The sequence below is a fragment of the Bombina bombina genome, chromosome 2 (assembly GCF_027579735.1).
Source record: "Bombina bombina isolate aBomBom1 chromosome 2, aBomBom1.pri, whole genome shotgun sequence".
Classification (NCBI taxonomy): domain Eukaryota; kingdom Metazoa; phylum Chordata; class Amphibia; order Anura; family Bombinatoridae; genus Bombina; species Bombina bombina.
The window spans coordinates 606,462,557-606,486,496 of NC_069500.1; the positions used below are offsets into that span (position 1 = coordinate 606,462,557).

A 23,940-nucleotide genomic window follows, 5' to 3' on the forward strand; every position below is an offset into this window, starting at 1 on the left:
GCACCTCTATATATGGATGGCTATGGTGCCTGCCATATACTCCCCCAGTCTCCCTTGCTTGTGGCCCAGCTCTATATTTCTATTGAGCTAATGCCCTCCTATCTCCTTTTCAGCTGCGCTATTTCTGCAGTATATGTCCTCTATATTTTTTTTTTTTTTTTTTGCCACCTTGAAAACAAAGGCCCCAGTGAAAAGCGTTCATGGTACTGAAAGTAAGGGAGACCCCAAATGCTGTGGTTTGTGTGCAGCAAGCTAATCATATTTTTAGGGGAGATTGGAGCCTGCCACCAGCTCTGTGCGTGTTTCTGTGTATCTCTCTGCATTCATTACTTTTGGGAAAACAATAACCAAGCTATAGAGGACACTGAATGCCAAGACGGGAGGGTACAATAGGCACCAGGCATGAACCTCTACCCAATAAAAAAAGAGAAAATTTTAAGAGGAAAAGCCCCAGTGACACTGACTCGCAGTTAGTCCAGAAGCCAAACTAGAGACCGCAAATAGACCAGGAGACATTGTTTCCCAACAAATGGTCCCCCACCGCTCATCTCCTCAAATGAAGGAGACACCAGCAGAAACCCCCAAGTGAACAAGGCAAAGGAGAACCAAGGAAACTGAAAGGTCCCCTAATACAAAAAGGAACACCTCCACGAGTGAGCCCAGCTCACAGAGACCCAAAATGGCCCAAACAGGGAAAGGAGGCCACGCCTATACCAAGCGAAACCCGGGATAAGATCGGGCACAGAGACAGAACAGACGTCTCCCCAATATCTTGCAAGCACGGAATGCAACGGAAGAGGCAAAGTCCACCCAGGTGAAAAACCCCGTTTGAGAACACAGAGTCCACAACAGGACGACACAGAGGGTACTTGCGAGGAAGAAGAAGCAGTCAAGCAAGAAACAGACCGCAAAAGCAACGCCCAGGCAACCTAAGTCGCCGGACCTACACACAGGTCCCTGAAAAGGGGAAAACAAAAACCTCAATTGAGGCTCCCGAGAAGGAGAGTATACTCTCAGAACCCGAAGGAAGAGTAAACACTCTTCTATTCAATGGAGCAAATCGAAAGGAAAATCTATATCCTAGCAGACCAAGCTAACAGGATAGACTCAACAAGTTCACACATCCAGTGGAGACTGCGCGAACGCAGTTCCTTAGACCGCTCGCCCATACTGACCTGCAGACCCACACTCAGGTGGACCAACCCAGCCTCCGGGATCCAAGACAGGGAAACAAAAGAATCCCGAAACAGGTACAGGAAGGAGCGGAAGGATAGCACAGCCATCCCCACAGAGCACAAGTACAACTTGACTCTGAAACAGACAACAAGGCCATAGACCTAGGAATCTATCAAAATAAAGGCCCAACCAGTCTGCTTGGAGCCAGCAAGACCCCAGGGGGAACCAATCCCACTTTTCCGCCTCCCATCCAGGAGAAGCCCCAAGCAAGGACGCTATCTCCATAGGGAGGAGAATATCCCCTAAAGAAAAGGGATGATGCCGGAAGGGCAACAACTGTCCTCAAGGCCCGAAGGCACCGGCTAATGGGAAGTGAAATTCCCAACACAGATGTCCTAGAAAATGACCCCCCTACAAGAAGCTTGCCAAGCAGAGGCACAGCCAACCCATTCGCCTGGAACACTGGCAAGCTGACCAGGGGAATGCAACCCTAAAGCGCACCAGCAATTGGACATGCCCAGCAACTGGGTATGAACCAACTACCCTTGAGGCTCAAGCCACACGGCTAACCACCAGATGACATGAGCCACTCTGTGGCAAAGAGTAAAAAATACTCCGAAAACCTGGCCAACCATGACCAGGTGAGGAAGATGGAGCAAGGACATAGCCCAAGTTCCTACTACCGTGGAACACCCAGACCAGCCCTGAGATCCAAGATTCCAAAACCACCCAATACTGGGTCAGGAAAAAGGCAAAGCAGAGCATAAGCAACCGGAAGTCTCAGGGAGAAAAACAGGTCCGGGCACCTAATAGTTCAGCCAAACCTTACCCTAGAACTAAACACCCCAACCGGCCAAAAAGCCAGACACAAGGGTATGGATGCATATCCAGAGAATCTGGATAGGGAGAAGAACTCAAAAGCTCCAACCAAAAGAAGGAACCACCCCTAGCTAAAGTCCAATGCTCCAAGAAGAAAGGCTAGAAGTCATATGAAGATACTTCTCAGAGCCTCAGGACAACCAAGGGATACCTCGAGGTCCCAAAAAATCCTACTAGCAGGACTAGCCTCCCTAACACCTCCGCACAAGCAGAGGACACAAGGAAGAGAAGGCACTAAGCCTACCCAGCTCCGGAAATCCCCAAGCTAAACAAAAGTCCCCACAGGGAACAACCATCACCCAGAAATACAGATCCCTAAAAGGAGATCCACTCCCCCGGGGGCAATGGAAGAAGACCCAAAGGCCTCTTTATAACTCAGTCAAGAGTAAGAGCTGCATATACTAGAAACAGCTATGCGTACACCTGCAAGGTGTCAAGATCTGCAACAGGTTTCAAACTGCAAACCTTCAACATGCTAGACAGCTATCCTGTACAAGCTGTTGGATGAAGCCCAAAAGTGCACATCCAGAGGCCTTAAAAATGAAGGCCAAACCACTCAATAGAGGTAAGGGGCATTAGTCCCTCCCACCCTCCACCACATGGGGGAGGAAACTCTAAGTTCTGATTAAATCAGATGTCAGATAGAGTGACGCACTGGAAAAACTCCCCTGCCCAGTCATCTATGACTGAAGGCTATAAGGACTTAAACAATCCAACCCACCTCACGGACCCACAGGTCCTCTCGAATGCTTAATTGAACATGAAACACAATGATAACTTGAGCACTCGGCACTTCTACCGCACCAGCCGAGCAGAACAGCGCCACGTGTCTGAACAGCCACAAAACTAAACAAACCCGACAGGACCAGCCTGCACCTAGGGTCCAAACCGGCAAGCTGCGTAAATTCTCCATCGTAGGGGAAAAAGAAAACAGACATTTTTAACAGAGGACTAACATGTCCAACAACTTCTGAAGAAGTAATAAAGAGTATCAATCCCAGAAGGTTCCAGAAGGAAACAAAAACAATAAAAGACACCCCATCGGATATAAATAAAATATAAGGCAACCCAGAGGTTAACGCCCAAAAAGTCACAGGCCTACCCGCAGGACCAGCCAAACGGAGCCCTATCACACAAAAATGGGAAAGATCTCTAAAAAATTACAATAAAGAGATTAGTTCATCCCCACATGTCTAATGAGCTGCACCTTTCGAATTATCAGACTGAAAATCCCCGTATCTGGTAACGATAGGGTCATTCAATAACTCAAAAACATGTCTGAGCAACACGAGAAGGCGCGCAATCTGGTAACGGAAGGCACAACACTCAGGCACAGATACCCCCGCGGGGAACTGTAGAGGCCCTCCCCAAGGCAGAAGGCCCTGGACAATAGGACACAAGCACATTCTCAAATAAACGTCTGGACTCTGCAGACGAACAATCGCCAACATTATATGGAAGCAAAAAACATGCTGGAACCACCGGGGAAACACCCTGCATGGAGGAACCATAAACTGGGTTACCCGCATGTGCAGAAGTATGATTTGGTAGGGAACTCGCCTCTCGAAGGACAGGCCCCCTAGAGGCGGATGGCTCAGCAGTCCCTGGATTCCCCTAACCCGAGGAACCAGGCGCTCTAAAATGGCATACGGAACAAAACTGGTTGACAGGCGTCAACGAGGCCACTCCGGATTCATCACCGGACACAGAATCTGAAATCAAAATAGTCTCAGTATCAGAATCCTCTGTAACTGAATCTGAAATTAACACAGTCTCAGCATCAGAATCCTCCATAACTGGATAGAGGGTATTTAAATATGGACTAAAGTAGTGAAACTAAAACGGCACCTGACACCCCCAATGGCTGGGGCACTCACCACCTCCTATGTCCAGACCCCTGCGAACTAGAAAATTTCCTTCGCCAGGCGGTCGGGAATGCAGAAATGGAACAACAGAACGTAGCCACGCCTGAACACAAGGTGAACAGTCCAAACAAGCGCACCCAGTCAAAAAGGCTGCGTCACTTCCAAAGGCCTCAATGTTCCAACCACAAGCACAGTAAAATATTGCACATAAGCAGGTTGAATCACATAACAAACATAATTGTAACCCCCCCCTGTTCAATAACCCCCCTCAGGAGATAATAACCCTCGATTCCAAGATACTAAAAGAGACTCACTGAGACCCTTATGTTTATATAGTTAGATCCGCAAGGTGGTAGCCTCTCTGGAAACATTCACATTACAGTACATTGCGAATAAAGTAAAATAAAATGATCTTACCGGAATCAACGCCGTTGAACAGGAACACGGCCCTTCAAGTGTGACGGATAGTAGCATCGTCTCCACCATGGACTTGAGAGAAGAAAGCAGGCAGCGAAGCAAAGTTCGACAACGCTGATTGCTTGAGGAGCTGTTAATATGGTTCGGGATGGTTTTACAGAAAGAAACTCCCTGCATCTTCGGACTCTAACTTTTATCCAAGCCCTCACTGAGATACTGACAGGACTACTTAAAACTCCTGTCCCATGTCGAAGAGTACTACCCTCCATAAGAGACAAAAACAAAAATTTAAAATTCTGACACTTCTCTGCCATCCTCCTGGGACGAAAGGCAAAGAATGACTGGGGGATGAGGGGAGTGGGGGGAGTATTTAAGCCTTTGGCTGGGTTGTCTTTGCCTCCTCCTAGTGGCCAGGTTCTTAATTCCCAAAAGTAAAGAATGCAGCTGTGGACTCTTTCCATTTAAGAACATTTGTTAAAAAATTAAATATTATAACAAAAAAAAAAAAGAGAATTCTATTTTTAAACTAGAATATCCATTGAGAAATCAAATGCACAAACCCATCAGTCATCATACACTTGTCATAATTTTTCTTTAAAAAACTATCAATTTAAAAAAAGTATAGTTTTACTAAAAAACAGCACAGAAAATAATTGGTTCATTTATCCTTTACACTTAAAGGGACACTATACCCAAACATTTTCTTTCATGATTAAGGTAGAGAATATAATTTTAAACAACATTCCAATTTACTTCTATTACCTAATTTGCTTCATTCTTTAGATATACTTTAATGAAGAAATAGCGATGCACATGGTGAACCAATCAGAGGAGGCATCTATGTGCAGTTACCAATCAGCAGCTACTAAGCATATCTAGATATGCTTTTCAGCAAAGAATATCAAGAGAATGAAGCAAAATAGAGAATAGAAGTAAATTAGAAAGTTGTTTATAATTGTATGCTCTGTCTAAATCATGAAAAAAAAATTGGGTTTCATGTCCCTTTAAGTCTTAGTTCACCCCTTAGTATCATGTAGCTTTCTTTTTAAATAATTTTTTTAAAAAATTGATGCTTACCTGATCATTTTCTTTTCTTCTGTATGGGGAGAGTCCACAGCTGCATTTATTAATTTTGGGAATTCAAAACCTGGCCACCAAGAGGAGGCAAAGACACCCCAGCCAAAGGCTTGAATACCTCCCCCACTTCCCTCATCCCCCAGTCATTCTGCCAAGGGAACAAGGAACAGTAAGGAGAAATATCAAGGTGAAAAAAGGTGCCAGAAGAACGAATAAAAAAGAATGTAAGGCCACCAACAGAAAAAATGTGCGGGGAGCTGTGGACTCTCCCCGTTCAGAAATCTTTTTAATTATCAGATAAGCATAATTTAAGTTTTTCTTCTTAAAACGGGGAGAGTCCACAGCTGCATTCATTACTTTTGGGAAATCAATACACTGAATCCAAACGGGCAAGAATAAAAAAGGCGGCCCATTCTGATGGCACCACAGCCTGACACAACCCGGATTCCCGATAAAAAAAACTACTTCAACAGAAGCAGAAAGAACAAAAATATGGAAAGAGGACAACGTAGCTGCCCAACAATTAGAACCATAAGGATCCCAATTAGAGATCACTCTAAATGCTGGACTTCACTGAGCACAAAAGCCTCTGAGGAGACAAAAGTACCTCTCACTAGAAGCACACACATAAAAACCTCTCCCTGAACAATGGCAAGGGATAACAACAAACAAACCCCCACACCACATTCTCCCTAATTAAAAGAAGGGAAGAATCAGATAAGAAGGTCTGAAAGAACCTCCAGAAACAATCCCTGAAGAGACAAGGACCAAACAGAGAGAGAAGCCTCTAGCAGAGCTCGAAAAAGAGCGGCTTCCAGGCTGCAAGAGGACAAAGTCCCATAGAAAATACTCTACCGATGGAGGAGAGCAAAGAAAAGGAAAAATTAAAGAGCACCTGCTACATGGATCCAAAGGGAACCAATGTAAATCCTTAACCAGAACCGAAGTTCCAGAAGTACAAAAAGACAAAAGGTAGAACAAGACTACCTTACCATAGACAGTGAATTAGCACAGAGAAACTGAACACCCGTAGGTCAGAAAGAAACCCTGGGAGAAGAACAGGAACAGAATAGTAACATCCATTTACACCACAAACGAAAGCCACAGGCTTCCATCACACCCTAGTAACTAGCCAACTGAGTAGCTAGTAAACTTGCACCAGGACATTCCTGGAAAGGAACAAGAGGAAACAACTCAGAAAGCAGGGCAGACCAACTCCTCCTCACTAGAAAATGGGGTAAGGGAAGACAACACCCTGACCAATAAGAAAGAACCAACGACCGGCTAAGGGAAGGTTCCTAAACCAACTGCAAGGCCTCCCAAACTAAGTAAGGATCCTTCAGGAGACAAGATATGCAGTCGATGCCCAAACAGAGCAGTCAGAATTCCTGACCCCTACTCCGATCGAACAGTCCTATCACAGAAGCGACTTTCAATGTCCCACAGGACAAGAGAGATTAAAAATGCCCCTTATTGACAAGGCCCGGAGATCAGATAATGAATCTCCAACCATGAGTTCCAAAGGGAAGAGGCAGGAAGGAGGCACCGACACCCAGAGAAACCAACTCGGGATCCAGGACACCTATCCACATTACCCCTTAGAAACCCGAAGGAAAGGTACACTGCATACAAGAGAAACCCTCAACCCACTCAACTCTTAAAGTCAGATGAGGAAAACTACCTCAGGAGGGGGCCAACTAGATAGGCGCAGTAGACCAGATCCTCCAAAATAGAGGGAATATTAAGAAACCCAGGAATATTCCAGTAAAGAAATTTCCAGGAAAAACTTCCTCCATCTCTCCAGAAGAGAGAAACGAACCGCCCCAGTAGGAACAAGGAGATTTCACCAGGACCGGGAAAACAAACCTACTACTGAATGCCGGACAGATTCAAAACTATTAAAATATGGAAAACAGATCAACCAAAATGCCAAGTCAAAGACAAGGACTAAGTTAAGAAACCGGACCCCCACAACCAGGTGCCGGATCAAGACCAAAAACCTTGCGGAACAACCACAAAGTTACCTGGAATTGAAAAATTTCCATACCCCCAAGGAGTCTTGAACTCTGATCGCTCATGATGTATCCCAGTGGCTGTCGACTCAGCCCCAAAAAGGCATCTAAGAAAACACCCACAAACTCCGAAGACAAAGGAAGGACTAAAAAAAGAGATCAGAACTCCATGATTGAGAGAATATGACAGTCTCTAAAGATCCAGACTGGATCAACCCTCAGAAAACCTCCAGCTCAAGGAATTAATAAATGAACGAGCATCCTAAAAACTCCTATCGGTTGACGGCAAGAGAGACTGCATAACAATCCCCCAGATCCCCAAGTATATAGGATCAAAAGGGGGATACTGCAAGGACACAAAACGGTCCCTAAGAAACGAGTCTCTGCAACCAGTTGACCGAAAGTCCCACCCTAAAAAGCAAGGGGAAGAGAAAAGCATAGCAATCCTCAAAAAAGAGGAATGAAACACTGGCAAAAGAGATCTGGAACTCTGACAATTCAATCCACAAGGAGTACTAATAGGGGGGAATAATCGCCCCCTACACCAGGTACTGAAGATCTCCAAGCAGTCATCTGAACCTCCCCCCTCGGAAGGGAGGACTTTAGCTCCTGTCCAAGACCTCAGGAACTACAAATATAATGCCATAGCAGAATTCGTAATCCCAACAAAGTACGTAAGCTATGCAGGGACAAAAAACACTTAGTATCGAGTACCACAAACATTGGACGCCCCACCAAGACGAAATAAAGTAGGACCAGCCTGATATCTAGGATAGAAGGGCTTCCTATAAAACAAAAAAAACAACCTCTAAACAAGAAGTAAGCCAACTTGGAACCCAAACAGGGCAAGCCTGTTGTCAAGGATACAAAATGTCTGATATAACCTCAAAAGAACAGAGTGAACTAGTACCCAACCAGGACCAGCCTGCTGACCAGAACCAGGACCAGCCTGCTGACCAGGGTACAAACGAACTCTTCAAGGGCTAACTGAAAGTTCTAAACCCTATCAGGGCTAAACAAAAAAAAAAAAACAGACAAATGACAGACAAATAAGCTCTAAATCTTAAACATTGTCTTAAAAAAAAAAAATTGTACTTCCGCCGGAAGTAACATCTATTGCGACCATAAAATCGTTAGCATCAAAAAACAAGAAAAATCCACAACAGCCATGAGCTCCAAAATAAAGAAATAAAACACATCCTAACCAGATCAAAAGAAAATAGGCCGCTCCCGCAGGTGAATGCCAAAGAGGAATTTAAACACTAACAGGACCAGCCTGTCAGATCTCCTAATCCTTAGGAGCTCAGAACAGAGATTAGATACACAAAACACAAGAGACGACCAGGAGTAAGATCTCATCCCTCCATCGTCTAGCGCTGTTCGCCATCTGATTCAGAAGCCTGAGGATCCATTGATGAATCTGAACTGGAATCCTCCAAAGCCACCAACACATGCCTCAGTAGTACACACAGGCGCACCAGTCAATCTAAATGCAAAATCCACCTCTGGCGGGGGAACTGGAGGCCCCAACCCTGAAGGCTGTAACCCTGAAGCCTCAGAGGAAACCGCTTCCCCAGAGGAAAGATCCAATATAATCAAACTCGCACCTGACACCCCCAGGTTAAGGGGACAAGGAAAAACTCTTTGCGTGCAATTAGGAAGATGTAAGTGCGTCACGCCAAAGATATGACCATGCGGAACCATGCAGTAACCTCTGGAGGAAATAAACCTCCTTCCGGAGAAGGGGTAACTTTATTTGGGACAACTGCCTGTGTAGGAAACAAATATTCTAGGGAACTCACCTCATGGGACACGGAATCCTCAGAGGCAGATGGCTCAGTGGTCTCTAGCCTCACCCCAGAGGGAGAAGAGAGCACTCTATTACGGCATACAGAACACAATTGATTGGGCTGGATTACCCTGGCCTCCCCACAATCTACACAAGTAACAGAATCGGAATCAGAGAAATCCTTCTCCGAACAATCAGAATCCTCCATAGCTTGACTTATTAAATTAAGGACAAAAACAACTGGCACCTTACACCCCCAATGGCTGGGGCACTCACCACCTCCAATGATCCAGACAAGTAGAGAAAACAGATCTTCTCCACCAACACTCGTCATGAATACAGAAATGGAGAACGAAAACGTGATCACGCCCGGTCACAAGGTGCGACATGTAAGCCAAAGAAAAGCGCGCCAGTCCACAAGAACTGCGTAGCTCGAAAAAATTGTACGTTCCGTAATAGCCATGAGCCCCAACATTTCTACACATAAGCAGACAGAATCACATAACAAACATGATTAAAGTCCCCCACTGCTCAATAACCTTCCTCAGGAGATATTAAGCCTTAATTCCATAAAGATAAAGGAGTCCCACTGAGACCCTGTCTTCTATCATTCACAAAATGAAAGGAAATGAAAAGATCTTACCGGAATCTATGCTGTGGAACAGTAACACGGTCCTCAAAGTTTGACATGTCATGTTCTGACATGGACTTGAGCGAAGAAAGCAGGCATTGAAACTCGTCAACGATGATCGCTAATGGATCTGTTAATATTAATCAGGATGGTTTCCCAGAAAGACTCTCCCTGCATCTCCGGACTCTAACTGAGAGGCTGACAGGACTACTTAAAACTCCCATCCCATCTTGAAGAGTACTACCCTCCATAAGAGACCACTCCGTAATCTTCCGACACTTCTCTGCCAACCTCCTGTGACGAAAGGCAAAGAATGACTGGGGGATGAGGGAAGTGGATTAGGTATTTAAGCCTTTGCCTGGGGTGTCTTTGCCTCCTCCTGGTGGCTAGGTTCTGCATTCCCAAAAGTAATGAATGCAACTGTGGACTCTCCCCGTTTTTTGAAAATACATTTTTTTTGAGACAGTTAGATAAACAGAAAGTAAAATCACAGTCACAGTTTACATATATCACAGCAACCGATCTATGAAAATTTTAGATATTAAGAAACATATCAATAAAATCTATATAGCTGTATAGATAACTAAAGCTTGGTAACTTTAGCTTGGAGATTTGTTTATGACTATGTTATGAGGCCTCATTTTCTATATAAAATGTATAGGACTCGCAGGTTTTGGGCTACTGATCTGGATAATTATATATACGGTCTATCATAATAAAGGGAAAGTGTAAAATATTAAGAGACCATTGGACCTACAAGTATGTGTAAATTGAATTCATTATGACTTCTAGTTAGGAGAATCAGCGGGCAAGAGCCGCTCTATGGGGGGGGGCGTTAGAGTGTAGTAAGGAATATTAATGTCATTGTGGGTTGGTGGAGGGGTTTAAGAAACATTGGTAAAAGAGAAGCTATCTATATGCAAAACAACTGAGGGATCAGATGGTGGGACAAAATACCTTATCCGAATGGAACTCAGAGATAGTAAAGGGGGACTAGAAGTTTGTGTGATCTTACAGCTATAAAACATCTGCATAATTGCGGATTTCCATAAAGGTAAGCTGGAATATAAATAGGCTCTATCAAGGTATCTTGTATTCACTTGTGTAATAGTGTATGCTAAGTAGTTAACTAGTTATGTGGGCTGGTGGGGGAGAGACAAAATTATGTTTATGACGCTCATGTAGTGTGAAGCCACTAGACACAGATAAGATATCATGAGATCTTGTAGTGCCAAAACACCCTGTCATCCACCTGATTGACTATAATACCCCAAAAATACTTCTAGATGCCCCCTCAGAACAAACTAGATAATCTTGTAGCATAGATATTTCAGCCTAAGAGTATGAATGTTTATGAGTATGTAGCATACTAAAAACCATATTATAGTGGCAATTGTGTACATATTTGTTAGCACAGTATAGGGAGTAATTCTGTCTATGTTGCTTAACTAGGGTTATTAACATTAGGAATACCAATCCTGCTCAGGTATCAATTGGGCATATCTCTGGTATTATCACTGGTATACGATCTAACCTTACAAAAAATATAAACAATGTAAACATTTCTAATCCCGTTAGAGAAGCAAGTTCTGCAATGCTGTATAGGTTACTCAACCAGTCTAAAGCAGTAAGACTCAGGGATGACATAATAAAAGTTTGCGATAATTGTCTATGTCTTAGACCAGCGGTTGCCAATCAGTGGTCCAAGAGAAGATTTTGGTGGGCCTTGACACCATCAAGCAGGAATTAATCTCCTCTGATGGTGCCACAACTCCCTACAGTGCCTGGCTGGACATCAGTGAAAACCCACAGAGGAGGAGTTAAATTACAATCTCCCTGCGCATGTTGCGTAGTACTGCGCAACTTGCGTAGCTAGATTGTATTTTTAACTTCTCTCCCCCGGCACGCTGCTCAGAGGAAGATGCTTCCATTCTAAAGCCAGCAGAGGTTGGTATAGTCTTGGCTTGAAATAGTGGAATTTAAGTATATAAAAAAGAAAATCTTAAAACATTTTTTTTCTCACATTTCATTTATTTTCTTCCCTTTGTAGTAAGTTTCCTAATTCCTTCAAATGGACTTCCATCACTGTCTTCCTCCCCTCCATCTTCTTTTTTTTAATTAAATATTAATTATTTTTAAATCTAATAATTTTCCTGTGCACAAAGCCATTCCACCTGAATTCCAGTAATTGCCATCCAGCATATCCCACCAGTATTATAGTAATTGCCAGTAACATCAGTTGTGGAGAGCTTTCTGATATAAACTTAATTTATGACTCCAATGTCTGTCCATGATCATAAGTAGTTTTGAATAATTACTAACTGGGGAGGTGACTTGGAAGTCTTATGGTCCTTTTAAACATAATTCTTTTTTTCCCACTTTCTGCCTCTCTGTTTCCAGCTCAAAAGTTGGCACTCACCCTTCATCTGTCAATTGGAAGTATTGTCTCAGTTCTGTCATTCAGTTAGATAATTCCAAAAAATAATTCTTAAAAATGTGTAAATATATACACAATGTAAACTTAGCTATGGTTATACTAGTTATGTACAGAATGTGTGTGTGTGTATATATATATATATATATATATATATATATATATACAGTATATATATATATATATATACAGTATATATATATATATATATATATATATATTTATATATATATATATATATATATATATATATATATACACACATTATAGAGGTATGTACCTTTTTTAAAAAAAAATCATGCAAGTGGTCCACGGTATTCAAAATTGTGAGTTTAGTGGTCCTTGAGGTCCGAAAGGTTGGGGGCCCCTGTCTTAGACTACCTAACGATATGCTACATCACTACCAGATACTGGGAATGAGAGTCATAATTGCTCTCGCCAATCAAGCCGATAATAACCCAAACTGTGTAACTGCTCATAACTAAAGGCTATCCTGAAGTAGTGGTGCAGAAGTTAGTAAGAGTATAAATATTTGGTTGGACATTAAACCAGGTAATATAGTCAGAGCTTATTAGACAATTAGATTAACGTCAGGTTAGGTGGGTTCAATGAGTACACATAGAGGATCACCATATAGTGTGGTTAACATTTTTTTTTTTAAATAGTTGAAGAGGGAGATTCATGCATTAGCTAGCTAGAAAAACATTATGTAACTAACATGTTCTACAATCTATAATCGGTCCTGCAGCGTGTGTAAATCACCACCAGTAGGTATGGTTTGTTGTGAATCCATGTTACACAGAGTCCATGGAAATTAGCAGGCATATAAATAATTGTTTGCTCCAGAAATTAGGTTATTCTACTTACGTTTAATAAAAAGGGTTAATAGACTCTCCCCATTTTAAGAAGAAAAGTATACATATTCACATATAACACGTTTTTTTTTAGACCATAATTATTGTACCGAATAAAAAAATTGGTTGAAACAATGTTATTCAGCCACCTGGCTGCAATGCATTACAATGAAATGTGTTGTAGTCCTCTGGCAGCTAAGGGGTTAAAAATATATAAGCACTGACTTTCCTTATACTACTAGCATTCAATACTAACACTGTATTGAGATGTTAAAGATGCACTTTCTAACAATCTATTTCATTTTCTATATTGTTTGTGGTCTTCATTATACCGTGTGCATGTTTAGCTAGGTGACTCGGGGCATTTTCACTGTGAAATAAAAGGGTTCATTACAATGAAAAAAGGCAACTTGTTTTTTTCTCAGCGTGAGTCTGCTTTGTGGTAATTGGATGCTTCAAATTGCACTGCAAACATTTAGCCTTCCAAAATACTCATTTACTAACCAATACTAGTCTTAAAAAAAGAATAGTTAGTACAAGTTGTATTTGCAAGTTAAATCTTGAATGGGTAGAGTTTTATATATATATATATATATATATATATATATATACACATACACACTCAGTATATATATATATATATATATATATATATATATATATATATATATATATATACACATACACACACACAGTATATATATACAGGTAGCCCTCAGTTTACGCCAGGGTTAGGTTCCAGAAGGAATGGTTGTAAATCGAAACCATTGTAAATTGAAACCCAGTTTATAATGTAATTCAATGGGAAGTGAGGGAGATAGGTTCCAGGCCCCTCTCAAAATTGTCATAAGTAACACCTAATAAATTATTTTTAAAGCATTGGAATGAAAACTTTAAATGCTAGACAGCATTATAAACCTAATAAAATAATCACACAACACAGAATATATAATTAAACTAAGTTAAATGAACAAAAACATTTGATAAAAAGCATTATAAACCTAATAAAATAATCACACAACACACACTTCACTTGCATTTTTCTGCAAACCGTTCTTTCTATGCATTCCAATCTGGACTGAGTAATAGACAGAAAGATCTTGTTCCTTTGAATTCTGCTTGATAGCTCAGATCTGGTTAAACTGATTAATTTCAGCTTGCTTGGCTTTGCTGAAACACAAGCGGACAGCTCCACCTACTGGCTATTTTAATAAATGCACTGCTTCTCAATGCTTTTCAATAGCAGTCACATGACTGGGAAAAAAGGTTGTTATTCTGAAACGGTGTAAATTGAACCGTTGTAAAACGAGGGCCACCTATATATATATATATATATATATATATATATATATATATATATATATATATACAGTCTATCTTTGGAAAATAGTTACAGAAAGTGCAGTATGCAGATTACATATTTTAATATATTTTTAAGAGGTTATAGGATTACATGTCATCTTATCTTTACAAGTAAAACCTCATGGCAACTTCAAAACTTTACTCCATATTAAAAACTTACAAATTACTGTACCTAGTACAGCCAGCAGAACACGCTAAGAGGACTGAGTAGCTAAACTGCCCCCTGTAATAAATCAAGCAGGTTCCCCTGTAAGTCATTATTCTATACGGCCTAAATTATACATGAATAAATCTGACTCTACCGATAAAAAAAAAGAAAAAAACTTTATATATTTTTTTTGTATTTAACAGCAATAATTGTACATGAAAAAAAATCAATACACAGAGATGTAACTTAAATGTCATTACAACAATTAGTCCAGCAGCTCTAAAAATGTCATAAATGTCTAAGAAAAAGACAATGCCTCAAATATGGTCATTACCTTATCAAGATGTGGATGAGATGATCCTGTAATAAATTTGCCCTGCAAGCTAAAAAAAAAAAAAAAGGACAAAAAATGGTAAGAGTAGACACACAAATGTAACTTCTAAATTACGTCATGTTTGTAACCAGATACTTTACAAATGTTACTGTAGAAAAAAAGAATGACTGGTTACTGTAAAAGCTTGCTACTGCAGTTCTCAGATGGCACAAATGCATTTATGTAGATCTTAATATTGAGTTTTAGGTCCCTTTAAGCTGGATACTGTAAATTACCAAACTATCGCCTAGATTCCGAGTCTTGCGTTAGCCTTAAAAAGCAGCGTTGAGAGGTCCCAACACTTCTTTTTAACGCCCGCTGGTAATACGAGTCTTGCAGGTACAGGTGTACCGCTCACTTTTTTTCCCGCGACTCGGAATATGATTTGCCTAACGCCGGTATTACGAGTCTTGGAGAAAGTGAGCGGTACAGGCTCTCCTGTCAAGACTGATACCGCATTTAAAAGTCAGTAGTTAAGAGTTTTATGGGCTAACGTCGTAACATAAAACTCTTAACTAAAATGCTAAAAAGTACACTAACACCCATAAACTACCCATTAACCCCTAAACCGAGCCCCCCCCCCCCACATCGCAAACAGTTAACTAAAGTTTTTAACCCCTAATCTGCCGACCGGACATCGCCACCACTTCAAAAAATATATTAACCCCTAATCTGCCGCACTCCCACCTCGCAAACACTAGTTAAATTTTATTAACCCCTAATCTGCCGTCCCTAACATCGCCTAACCCCCCCTAACTTAAATATAATTTAAATAAAACGACATAAAATAACTACAATTAAATAAATTATTGCTATTTAAAACTAAATACTTACCTATAAAATAAACCCTAAGCTAGCTACAATATAACTAATAGTTACATTGTAGCTATCTCAGGGTTTATTTTTATTTTACAGGCATGTTTGTATTTATTTTAACTAGGTACAATAGTTATTAAATAGTTATTAACTATTTAATAACTTCCTAGTTAAAATAAAAACAAATATACCTGTAAAATAAACCCTAACCTAAATTACAATTACACCTAACACTACACTATAATTAAAATAATTTCCTAAATTAACTACAATTAAATTAAATAAACTAAAGTGCGAAAAAAATAAACACTAAATTACAGAAAATATTAAAATAATTACAAGAATCTTAAACTAATTACACCTAATCTAATCCCCCTAATAAAATAAAAAAGCCCCCCAAAAAATAATAAAAATCCCTACCCTATACTAAATTACAAATAGCCCTTAAAAGGGCTTTTTGCGGGGCATTGCCCCAAAGTAATCAGCTCTATTACCTGTAAAAAAAAGTACAATACCCCCCAACATTAAAACCCACCACCCACACACCCAACCCTACTCTAAAACCCACCCAATACCCCCTTAATAAAACCTAACACTACCCCTTGAAGATCACCCTACCTAGAGACGTCTTCACCCAGCCGGGCACAAGTGGTCCTCCAGACGGGCAGAAGTCTTCATCCAGGCGGCATCTTCTATTTTCATCCATCTGGAGCGGAGCAGGTCCATCTTCAAGCCAGCCGACGCGGAGCATCCTCTTCTTCCGACGACTCCCGACGAATGAAGGTTCCTTTAAATTACGTCATCCAAGATGGCGTCCCTTGAATTCCGATTGGCTGATAGGATTCTATCAGCCAATTGGAATTAAGGTAGGAAAAATCCTATTGGCTGATCCAATCAGCCAATAGAATTGAAGTTCAATCCTATTGGCTGTTCCAATCAGCCAATAGAATGCGAGCTCAATTCTATTGGCTGATTGGATCAGCCAATAGGATTTTTCCTACCTTAATTCCGATAATAATAATGATAATGTAGGTGGCTGCAGTGTCCGGAGCGGCAGATTAGGGGTTAATAATAAAATGCAGGTGTCAGCAATGTCGGGTACGGCGGATTAGGGTTTAATAAGTGTAAGATTAGGGGTGTTTAGACTCAGGGTTCATGTTAGGGTGTTAGGTGTAGACATAAAAATTATTTCCCCATAGGAAACAATGGGGTTGCGTTAGGAGCTGAACGCTGCTTTTTTGCAGGTGTTAGGTTTTTTTTCAGCCGAAACTGCCCCATTGATTCCTATGGGGAAATCGTGCACAAGCACATTTAGCCAGTTTACCGCTACCGTAAGCAGCGCTGGTATTGAGGTGAGATGTGGCCCTTCTTAGATTCTTGCACCTGGGCCCTGTGGTTTCTAGTTACGCCTCTGCTTGTACTCCTATTTAGTTAATAATGTTGATGTATATAACCGTTTAATGTTTTTACTCCCACTGTGCTTGAAATGAGAAATAGAATTCACAGATTTGCAGAAAGTTCTTGAATGTATTAAACTAGACTGTGTGAATGGAGGTGATTTGCATGAAGGATTTTGTTGTACCAAACTGTATAAATTGTAAAATAAAGTGTTTTTTTTCAGTAACTACAGTATAATGTGTCAGTTTCCTACATACAATTTGTTGTTTCCTTAATCTCCCTTATTTTCTTTAAAAAGTTGGCAACCCTATACCAAAGGTATGAAAATTTATAGGAAGTCCAGACGAGTAATTGTGGCTAAGAATAAACCTATTGCTTAGATAAAACAAAGGCACCATTAATTGTCTGATTTAAATATATTATTGTGTATACCCAAAGAAGGTATTAGTGGACAATATTGCAGTCCCTCTAAGGCAAATTTCATCAGACCTGTGAGGTCACCTTACAAGAATGAATTGCTGTGTATTAATTCACTATTTGTGTAGTTAACAAATGTCTGTTTTTTACTGCTTAAAGGGACATAATAGTGTGATAATAAAACTGTATAATGAGCAAGAGGCTTTTACTATTGCACCGCGTGTCTGTAACTATGTGTCTAACCCCTGTCAGCTCCAACTTAGCAATATTCTTGGGCTGCTAAACTGGAAACTGGCAGTGAGCCAATCAAGAGCAGCATATTTATGTAGAAGCACATATATTATGTCCCTTTAAGTTACTGACCCAAAGAATAAACCAGCTAAGAAATAAATTAGACATTTTATTACTATAAAAAGATGATAATTTCTAAAGGTGATGCACCAAATGTCTTACATTTACGGTTCATGCTCTGTTATGTGCCTACTCCAACTGAAGTGGTACAATAAATTATAATGTGCTTGTACAGAGAAAACAGATAGACAGACACATAGCCAACAGATGATAATGCCAATACATACAATACAAGTGATAGCTCCACATTAAAGCAGGTTTTAAGTTTCCTTCACATATTGATGTGAATAAAACAAATTCCTAAGCAGACCATCGTAATCCTTTTGCATGGGGATTTTCAACCCAATATTGCCTAACAGATTACGTCCCTGTCAATTGTGTCATACACTCATCTGCAGGGGGTTGCCGTAGACTTCAAAACAGAACATCTGCAAGGTTTTAGGGAGATCAGCGAGGGGTAAATTGGTAACAGTGAGTTTGAAAAAGGGAAGGAAAGTGTGTGTGTAGCCAAGCTGCTGGACTGAATGACTGAATGACTTGCGGCAGGAAGGGTGTCAAGTTTAATCCCTCGCAGCTGGTTAATCTTGAAAGGATTGCTTTAGCTATTTAGTACCTGTACTAAAAGCAAATCCATGCTAAAGAGGGAATCAAAGGGCCTTTATTAAATAGTTCATTAAACAGTGGTAGGACACACACAAGCTTAAATCACCAGCCTTGGATGTGAGCCTTGCTATTTCAGCATACAAACAAACACATATCAGCTGAAGAGCTTGTTTCATTACAGACTCATATGGAAAATTCAAGCTGGTGGTAGTAGGTAACATGTGCACTAAAAATGTTTATTTAATAAGCCTTTGATGTTTGGAAAGCGCTTTACCTAAACTGCAATGTTTTCTTAGTGGTATCCCCTAATACAAACCAATTTACTTCTCCCCAGTATTCCAGGGAGGCCACTTTTATACAATACGATGAAAATAAAACAGATTACACACTGAATAATTTTTTTTTAAATGAAGCATAATGCTGAACTGGACAGCTTTTAAATATTTTAATCTTGACGTGTTAAACTTTACCTTCCTCCAGACATGCTGTCAAAAGCATGCAAATCTAAGATGTCTTTTAGGTCAACCCTATGGAAAAAATACATAAATAACACGTTAAATACAGTCTGTTTACAAAAGCAGTGAAAAGTGGTGTATCCTTTTGGTGTTATGACTTTTATTTGCAAAGCATTACAAGAATATGTGGTTACACTTACATATTGTTATAAAGATAGAAACTGGTATGATTAAGGGCTTGACTCTTGACATATCAAACCACATATTAGATTTAATTCATGAAACAAAAAACAAAACTAAAATCTATATTCACTATTTATTTTGCCTGGTCTAATCAGTGACTGCTTAGATCAGGCCACAATCTTGTGAAACATCTGTCCTTAACTGGCCACAGCAAAGAACACCAGGAATATTAATCGCACCAGGTATTTCAAGACAGTGCTAAATGATTATTTTTTTTTATATTTTGGGTACTGATGTCTTCACTGCATTGCTTCCTTATTGATATATGCCATGTATGTATTCCAATACTTATTTAAGAGATTACAATTTAGAACAATAAATATGTTTGTCTTTACTTTTCCTCCTAAACTATGCAGCTATACAGGTCCCAATGTGCTCAATGGAGTTGCTTTTGTTTGAACACATCTTACATTATATTATTAATGTTACTACTTCAAATTAATAGATGAATATTTAATTATCAACTTTTTTAGTCTCCTACCAGCATGATTCAGCATTGTTTGGCATCAAATTTAACAAAAAAAAGAAGGTACAATGTTATTGATAAAGGCTTATAATGAAGCGGAACAAGTACAATGATTTCAGGTTTAACAAAGCTTCAAAAACCGTTAAATAGGACATGACAGCCGCTATAGTTAAAGATAAAAAACTGAAACCAGCAGGCATTGATTTACCAGCTACAGATAGAAGCAGTCTTTGCACACAAGACTTAACATTCACATAAATCACATCCATGCATATAATATCTGGTAGTATAGCAACATAAAGATGACTTCTTCATAATTCAACAATAGATACAGCTTTTCAGAATGTAGGAGCAACACAAGTGCACTTTGTTAACGTTTGATTTTACATTTCTTGTAGATATTTAGATACAAAGAAAGCCTATATAAAAAATATATATATATATTTTAAATTTGTCAAACATTAGATTCCATTTGAAAATTAGCAATGGATAGTAACAAAAATATTCATATGCCTCAAGGCAGGTTTTTGTAGTTGCTGCCAAGTAAGTTTATAATTGGAATGTGACATACACAAAACTTTGGGCTAGCTTACAAGTGGAGCGCTAAATATTAGCGATCCCCTTTGTAATACCAGCGCACGATAATGTAAGCTGGTATTACAAGTAAATCGCAATGCAAACGCAAGCTCGCGTTCGCATTGCGCTTACAAGAGCGCGCTTCCATAGGCTCCTATTGGAGGCCTTGCTCTGAAGCCGCCTGAACCGCGCGCAGCGATGGGGGGAAAGTAGCACAGTATAGGCAGCATTTTAAATATATATGTATATGAATATATACATATATATTTATGTGTTAATATGTGTATATACACATATTAACACATAAATATATATGTATATAGTCATATACTGTACATATATATTTACATTGCAGTCTATGAGAACACACAGTTTGGCAATTTGTATTGTTCCAGACATTTACTAGATTTGGGAATTAAGGGGGGGGTACCTGAGAAGTCTAAGTACTTAAACTGAATGTTACTTAAGATATATTATAAATACACTATTCCATTACCTTGATTTCTGGGTTTCTAGAATTTTTACAAGTCCATTGACTGACCTGAAACAGAAAGGAAAGAAACACAAATGTCAGTGAAAGGGCTACATATGTGACCCAAGTCATCAAGAAAGCCGTAGTGTATGTGTATCTCTTATACTGGTCCCACAGCAGAACAGTTTAAATTGTGTGTGTGTGTGTTTGAGAGGGGTGAAATTTGCAACTGAGAGTAATATCAGTTGATGTATTGAGTTAAATAGTGAATTTGTGATTTATTTTTGTGGGGAGTGGGGGAGGGCTTCTTTTCTGCTGTAGATGGAAGATGGGGCCACCAGTTGTTTAAAAATTAAATATGTAAAGCACAGCCTGTATTATTATCTGTATTACGTTATGTAATAGGCATTATACAGGTTTAATGTATTTCCACATACTACAATATAACACATATAGTCATTCTTTACTCCAGCAGTAGGTAAATAACTTCAATGGAGATACCTTCTGGTATACGTAAAAAATGATTTATTGTTTATGGTTGTGCGCCACACACAACCTTGCTAGATGGCATTACATGCAGCAACAAGTTTTGATGGTGGCAGGACAAAGAGATTGGGTGCTATTTACTTGACATTGCCAACAACAGGACTACAATGAAAGCCACTAACTCCTTTGTTTTTGGCTTTTTGGACACTTAGCCAACATAGAAATCGTGGTAACCACTTCCTTTTAACAGATTACTCAGATACCAACAAAAAGATAAAGCATATCTTTTAAAATTCATTGTTCTTCCAATAAAATGTATTTCTACTTCTTGCAATATTTTTATTAAACGATTATCTATAGAGAGCAAATCTGTGTATATTACTAATGTAAAATGACCAAAGTATCGGAGTAGGAACAACATTTATAAAATGTATATATTAAAAATAAAAGTCAAGTACTGTGACAAGCTGAGTCAAAATTATATCTTTTAGTGGCTGTCGTGACTCCTGTTTCTACATGGCTAAATAGGATTGTCACCAATCCAGGTTTTTACAGGACATTCCTTGAATCGGGAGGGACATCCTGCAGTGCTAATTACAGAGATCATCACCGGTTCCCCGTAGGCAGCTGCTTACTTGACAACTGAAAACTCAGACCCTGTGGCATTAAATAATGTTATGACCTTGGTAAGATGCACATCCTCTTTCTGCATTTATGACAAAAGTTGCAACATGAAACGTTTGAAAACACCAGTTTATTTAAATATTTAAGATACACATGGACTGGTATTCTGTGTATAATTTATATTTTTTAAAAAAGAGACAAATATTCCAGCAATTATTTTGTCTTTACAGAATGAAAAGCACAAGAGGATTTATGGACATAAACCTGCATCTCAAAGATCTTATAGCTGAGATTTCTCTTTAGACAATTAAGTATGAATGCTCTATAGTTACTACAATGATGCATGAATTAGGATGAGTATGAACCCATGCCCTGACAATGGAATTAATAACTGTAATCACACCACAATGTGAAGAAATTCTTACCTCACAACAGATCTCACAGCATCCAACTCTTCCGCAGATACTAAATCAGTTTTATTGATGATCAGAACATCAGCCAATGCAACCTGCCTAAATGAGTGTGGTATTAATCCGGTGATCTCAATCATCTGCATGCTATTCTTATTAAAAAAAAACATAATACTCAAGGCTGTCCAACTTTTAGGTGTTGTAACCTGAAGATGTATAAACACGCTGAATGGAAATATCAGTTATAAATATATCAAAGTAGCTGTTTCACAATATAGCCCTTGCAGTTTCTGTTAAAGGAATAGTGTACAGTTTAAAAAAATATTTCCAATTTACTTACATTAAGTTGAACTCTTTCTTGGTATAATTTGTTAAAACTGATTTCCTTTCCACACGAGAATACCCAGGTTCAGGGATGTGCACATGTCTTGGGCACTATAGGTATAAATTGTTAGTAAGACTGCTGCCATAAATGTGCTCAAGACATTTGCATGCTAGTGAGTCTACCTCAGTATGCTCTAATGGGGAGGAGCAAAGTTTTAACAGAATACCAAGCGTTAAATTTGGTAGCAGAAATATTGTAAATTGGAAAGGGTTTTAAAACTGTATTTTCTATCTGAACCATGAAAATTAAATTTTTGACTTCCAAGCATTTTTTTTTAGGAATTCAGCACTTCAATTATTTACTAAAAATCTCTGCAACACATACACACACCCATATATAAATATATATACATATATATGTATTTGGTTTGTGGCTTAAAGGACACACAAAAATATTAGAGGGCAACCTACCAACCACCAGTTGGACAGTCTTGGATATATAAATACCTGCATACAGTGACAGGAACATAAAGGTATTACCTTGCTGCTTCATTAATAAGACCCTCTGGTTTTTCTTCTAAGATGTGCTGGGGAAAAAAATCGAATTTTTAGCATGCAAAAAAAAAAAGAAAATACATTTCTCTGCGATAATCTGTTAAAGTGAAAAGTCTGATAAATTATAAAATAATAATAAAGTGGAATGACTACACTGGGTATCGCTTGCTGATTGGGGGCTACATTTTAACACCAATCAGCAAGTGCTACCCAGGTGCTGGACGAAAAATGTGCCGCCTCCTAGGCTTATATTCTTCTTTTTCAAATAAAGATACCAAGAGAACGAATAAAAATTAATGATAGGAGTAAATTAGAAAGTTGCTTAAAATTGCATGCTCTATCTGAATCATGAAAGTTTAATTTTGACTAGACTATTCCTTTGAGTGTAGAAACCATGACAGACAAAATCAACTATTTAAAATGCTTATATAAAGGTTAATGAGTTATTTGTAAACAATGTAATACAGGTAAAATGGATCATTGGTAACAAATTAAAGGGGAGAACATTTTATTGTAAACTGTTCCTTTAATACAGAACAAAAAAATGTCAATCTTGCATGATCTATTTTTGTTTCCAAATATTTCAACCCAAATACAAAACTGAAAATATATTCAGCATTCTCTTTTGTAAAACAATGGGTCATTAGTTGCAATCCAAAAAACAAAAAGTATTATGTATTTTCTAGAACAAGACATTTCAAATTTGTAACCCTACATACAAGTGATA

At 39.2% G+C, this 23,940-nt stretch overlaps 1 protein-coding gene across 1 annotated transcript in view; it reads right to left on the reverse strand.

Moving 5' to 3' along the window:
• LOC128649325 (zinc-regulated GTPase metalloprotein activator 1) overlaps positions 1 to 23,940 on the reverse strand; it is a 141,701-nt gene that overhangs the window by 29,656 nt on the left and 88,105 nt on the right. The window contains exons 8-12 of the mRNA XM_053702534.1: positions 23,199 to 23,245; positions 22,350 to 22,436; positions 20,839 to 20,883; positions 19,073 to 19,129; positions 14,979 to 15,027 (exon numbers count right to left, since the gene is read on the reverse strand). Of these exons, the coding sequence (XP_053558509.1) occupies positions 14,979 to 15,027; positions 19,073 to 19,129; positions 20,839 to 20,883; positions 22,350 to 22,436; positions 23,199 to 23,245 (285 nt within the window). The remainder of the gene's footprint in view (positions 1 to 14,978; positions 15,028 to 19,072; positions 19,130 to 20,838; positions 20,884 to 22,349; positions 22,437 to 23,198; positions 23,246 to 23,940) is intronic.